The sequence below is a fragment of the Takifugu rubripes genome, chromosome 22 (assembly GCF_901000725.2).
Source record: "Takifugu rubripes chromosome 22, fTakRub1.2, whole genome shotgun sequence".
In the NCBI taxonomy this organism is placed as follows: domain Eukaryota; kingdom Metazoa; phylum Chordata; class Actinopteri; order Tetraodontiformes; family Tetraodontidae; genus Takifugu; species Takifugu rubripes.
This window is the reverse complement of record NC_042306.1, coordinates 6,620,447-6,625,312: the sequence shown is the minus strand read 5'-3', so window position 1 is coordinate 6,625,312 and position 4,866 is coordinate 6,620,447. Positions and strand designations below refer to the sequence as shown.

General features: G+C 41.1%; 1 protein-coding gene across 1 annotated transcript; it reads left to right on the top strand.

The window, feature by feature from the left end:
* The first annotated feature begins 954 nt into the window (after positions 1-954).
* lrrc53 (leucine rich repeat containing 53) lies at positions 955-3,852 on the top strand. Its single transcript, XM_029831703.1, has 2 exons — positions 955-1,114; positions 1,427-3,852. Exons 1-2 carry the CDS (start codon positions 1,030-1,032, stop codon positions 3,439-3,441), a joined length of 2,100 nt encoding a protein of 699 aa, XP_029687563.1. The 5' UTR covers positions 955-1,029; the 3' UTR covers positions 3,442-3,852.
* The last annotated feature ends 1,014 nt before the right edge of the window (positions 3,853-4,866 follow it).

Sequence of the window (4,866 nt, the reverse complement as noted above, 5' to 3'; positions counted from 1 at the left end):
ATTGGAAAGTGGACCAGGCTTTTAAAGCAGGAGGCAGGTGTGGGTGATTAGCTGGAGATGGGTTCCAGGTGTGTAGATCGCCAGACAGGAGAGAACATGGAAGCAGTCCTGCCCAGTCTGGAAGTAAACAGACAGGGAAAACACAGACAAGAAACAGAAGGGGAGGGGGAGAGGGAAACACTCGGGAACTCCTAACAATAGTAATATAAAAACATCTTTGTTTGAAAGTTTACTTATTGGCATTTATTCTAATATCACAATAAGTTACATAGCCACAATCCTCTGTGGGTTTTCTGATAGAATATAGCATTTTAAAATAGGCCACTTTTAAGTGAAAGTGACGGGTTTTGGACTAGTATTGTGGCTTGAATAGGAGGGTGGATCTTGCAGTAGAAGATGTTTAATTAATAGATGGTGGATACGACTATATGTTCAAGACATCTTTTTTCTAATTGCGCCAGTGGATTAACCTTTTCATTTAGGCCAATATTGTTGGTGGTTCCCAGTTTAGCTTTTCAGCAGCATCTGCACAAATATGACCTTTGTTGAAGAGTCATCAGACCCCCCATCTTGAGAAGCTGGATTTATTTTGAAAATAAATTATTCTACAGTGATGCTCAGCTTCCAAACTGTTTAATCAGGTGGTGCATTTTCCTCCTAGCTTTCACAGGTTGGTGAGCTTGCAGGCTCTCTTAAGGAATGTTGACACTCTGCTTCTGATGAAACTTTGTCTTCCTTACCTGGTTGCTAAACACAGACCTTCTAAAAATGTTAAAATGGTTTGCCTTCCTGTCCTCACTGCTACTCCAATTTTGATGACTTTTAAGAGTCTGGTGAATGGTTCTTGGTTACAAAAGTGACAAATGTAAATAATTCTAACTCATCTGTTCTCCGCCCCGCACCCCCCTACCCCACCCCCCTGTCTTTTTTAAACACAGCATGATCATTGGATGATTCTGTATGTTTGAGTGCTACTAAACTAGCTTTGACAACGCTGGAGCTGACTATGTGACATCCAGCCTGAATATCATGGAGGTCTTAGAGAAAAAGAACAGTGTGACACATCAACTGTATGCTCAAGATTTAGTCATCACTGCAGTTATCTGCTTTATCGGTGAGAAATTACAGAATACTAACAAATAAACTATTACTAGAGAAAATTAGGTTTTCAGTAACGTGCTCTTGAAGCAACATGCCAGTATAACATTGTAGCTAACACGGAGTTATCCTGAGTGATCTATATAAACTTCATAAAAAAAGGAAATATTTGGATGGTCTGGACACAGGACGTATACTTGCTGTCACAATAAGCAATATTCCATTTAAATTCATATTTAAAAGATACTATTGTACACAGTACCTTTATGAAGATTATGAAGTGTGATGATATCACTGTACACATCTGACTTATTCTGTTGTTCTTTAGGTGGCATTGGCTTTACCCTACTGATAGGTCTGATCTACTATAAAGTATCTCTGAGGAAGAACCTGACAGAAGGTACAATGGAGAAGGCTGGAGAAGAAAACAGCACAATGGCAAATCTGCCAGATATAAGTGAATGGAGGAACCACACCCACATGGACAACAGCCTGGTCTTTGACCAGGAGGTCATGACATTGGATCCCAGGACATATGACCCTGTTTATCAGCTTGATTCAAGTGATAAAAATAATCAGTTCTGGTACTCGAACTGTTGCAGTAAAGACCACAGAGGGATCAGACAGAATCTTATGAGGTGGGACAATAGGACAATTACACAATTAAAGACAGATGAGGAAACACAGAGGAGGAGGGTGAGGGTGATAACAGAGCATGATTTAAGGATGCTTGCAACTCAACAGGGGATTCTAGAATTTACAAACAAACTTTCTCATGGCAGAACCTCTTCTCATCCAAGAAAAGAAGCTGTTGGTAGAAGAGTTGAGGTTTTGGTTAATAGTCAAGAGGAGGGACATTGTTACAAGGCTGAAGGAGGAGAGTGCAGCAAAATAAACAAGTCTTTGTACTCTAACAGCTGTCACAGGCTATACAGACCATCAGAGCCAAACTTGAGGAAAGGAAGGGTCGATGCCAAAATAGAAAACTCTGGTCTTTTTAGTGATTTTCCTTGTCAGCACAGAGAGATTGACATAGATTTAAATATTGGCGACAAATCTGACACGAGTAAAGATATACATATTAGAAGAAAGGCAAGAAATGTAACATTTAACCTGGAAAGGTTGAGAAACTCTTCACAACAAAGTGAGGATGAAAGAAAATTCAGGGATGAGGAGAGAGAAGGAAACAATCCCAAAGTCCAGCTGAGACGATTGAAGGGGAAAGTAAATCTAAACCAGAAAAGTAAAGTCCATCCTAAGAGGAAAAGTGAGCAGGGCCATTTGTGTAGAAGCAGGTCAAAGAAGAGTAAAGGCAAAAGGGTGACTCGAGAAGACAGAGGGAAAACAAAGGAGAGCCATCAGAAAAGGAAGAAATCTGCCAAATTAAAAGGATTAGCTGAAGATGGTAATGAACAGAATGAACGAATGGGAGAGAAAACTGAAAAGACTTCCATGATGGGACCTAGTGTACCTGAGAGTACAGCTACTGATCAGTGTGCTAAAGAGACAGCACAATCTGTAGATAATACCAATTCTGTTGACCAGTTACCCTCAGATTATCAACATCTGCAGAATGGATGCATTCAGAATTACAGTGCCCCACCAAACCTGCCAACTTCAGCTGATAACGGTCTCTCTCTCCAGAGGGGCAGCTTTTTACATAATATTGTGACCACAGAATCAAGTTCATTGTTTGCTGGATCGACAAATACAATACTTCCTAGTAAAGCGATCAATGTATCCAGCATAACTCCAATTGGTGCTCCTGGCACCTTTAATGGGCAAGAACACGTCTTGCCTTCTACTGGTTTTCTTCCAGCTAGCATTCTGCAACAATATTCAGTATATACCTGTCCTCTTCTTGATACTCAAGAAAAAGATTTTATGATACCAACCGTGGATTCAAATGCATTTCAGCAGTCCCTCCCACCACCACCCGCAGGCAGCTCTCCCATTGTGGAAAAATTACAGTCTGATTCAACTACAGTGCCTGGACCTCAGCCTCAGAGTGGGAAATGGGAAGCTTTATGCAGGGCTCCTGCTATAAGACAAAGTGTGGAGTCAGAGAATGGAGATAGACCTGACCTAACTGAAAGCCTTCCACTCCGAGGTTCAGGAGGCATTATGCAGCAAGGAGAAGGAAAGAGTGATTCATCAAACACTATGTCCATGCATACTGTCCTCAGTGAAGACACAGATGATGAAGCTGCTAAAGTGCTGTTGCAGCAGCAGGTGTGCCTGTCAGAAGAAGGGAGCTCTACCCTCAAGCGGAAACTGAGGCTGGTGCTTCCAGAGAAGACATCCAGCCGACCATTCACTGCATTGGAGAAGAAAATACGCTAGTTCTTTGCATTTCAGGTTGGATGTGCTTTATCCAAATATAAAATAAGTCTTTTAATCAAGTTTTACATGAAATTGAGAATTTCTTAAAATTAAATCACAATATCCCTTGTCAAAATGACAAATTTAATTGAAAACATGAGCAAACAAGCAACACTTGAATCTTACTGGTGGTACTGTGGTGGATACATACCGCTATTGTCCCTCCATAAACAATTTTAGTCATTATTTTAGTATTTCATTTTTTTAGTTACCTTTTATATTTGTTGTTTTGTAGTGTATTTATTATTACTGCCATTATTATTGTTTTTTAGAAATGTATTTATCTTAATAGCTTTCCTTTTCCATCATTTTATAGTGTATTTAAATGCTAACATTTGTTGCCCAGTCTTAAATTACAATTTATGTGGGAAGTTAATCTGCTTCAGGTGGAAAAGAGGGCAGTGGTATGAGAACGACATCTTGTAAATACTATCGTCCTGCTGATGAATAAAGAAATGATGTGCAAAAAAACCCACATGACAGAGGAATTTAAAATACTGAAATTCAAAAGAGGACAAGATATATCTTTAGTAAGTCCAATTGCACTGACAAATGGTTTGAGTAAAGCTCGTGGAGACGAGGAAGTAGATAAAGCGCTGAGAGGCATTTAGAAATGGTAGAAAAGTAGACAGCATGATAGAATTTCGTCGCCGATGATAGAATTTAAAAATCAGATGCTCCCTGATGAGATCATAAGATACATGAGTTTTAGGGTAAAAGCACACATTCAACCTACTATTAGGTGTTCCAAATGCCAAAGGAATGGCCATATCCCTGAAGTGTGTATGGGGAAGCAATAGCATGGCAGATGTGTATGTGTGGGGGGGTGCATCTGTATGGAGACTGTGGCCCAGTTAAATGTTGAGGAAACCATACAGTAGACTATGGGTTAGTGTTAGGCCATGGTTCTCAACTGGAAAAGGGTGATTTGCCCTCTCCAGGTTGGTGGAGAGGTCCTGCCTCTGGAGGAGTTGAAGTATCCTGGGGTCTTGTTCACGAGTGAGGGAAAGATGGAGCGTGAGATTGACAGGCAGATGGTGCAGCCTCTGCAGTTATGTGGTCAGTGTACTGGACCGTTATGGTGAAGAGAGGATACAAGCACCTGAAATGAGTTTCGTCCACAGTGTGAGTGGGTGCTTCTTTTAAGAGAGGGCAATAAGCTCAATCACACAAGAGTCGCATTGTCCCACTGGGAGGAGGTCCCAAGGGAGACCCACGACACGCTTGAGAGACTATATCTCTTGGCTGGCTGGGAGCACCTTGGAATACTCCGGGAAGAGCTGGAGGAAGAGTCTGTGGTGAGAGAAGCCTGGACATCATTGCTTAAGCAGCTGCCTCCGCGACCCGATTACAGATAAACGGAAGAAGACAAGTCTAGGCTAAATG

Coding starts and splice junctions, on each gene's coding strand:
- lrrc53 (XM_029831703.1), top strand. CDS start 1,030: ATGGAGGTCTTAGAGAAAAAGAACAGTGTGACACATCAACTGTATGCT. Junction 1,115..1,426: donor TGCAGTTATCTGCTTTATCG/GTGAGAAATTAC, acceptor GTTGTTCTTTAG/GTGGCATTGGCTTTACCCTA.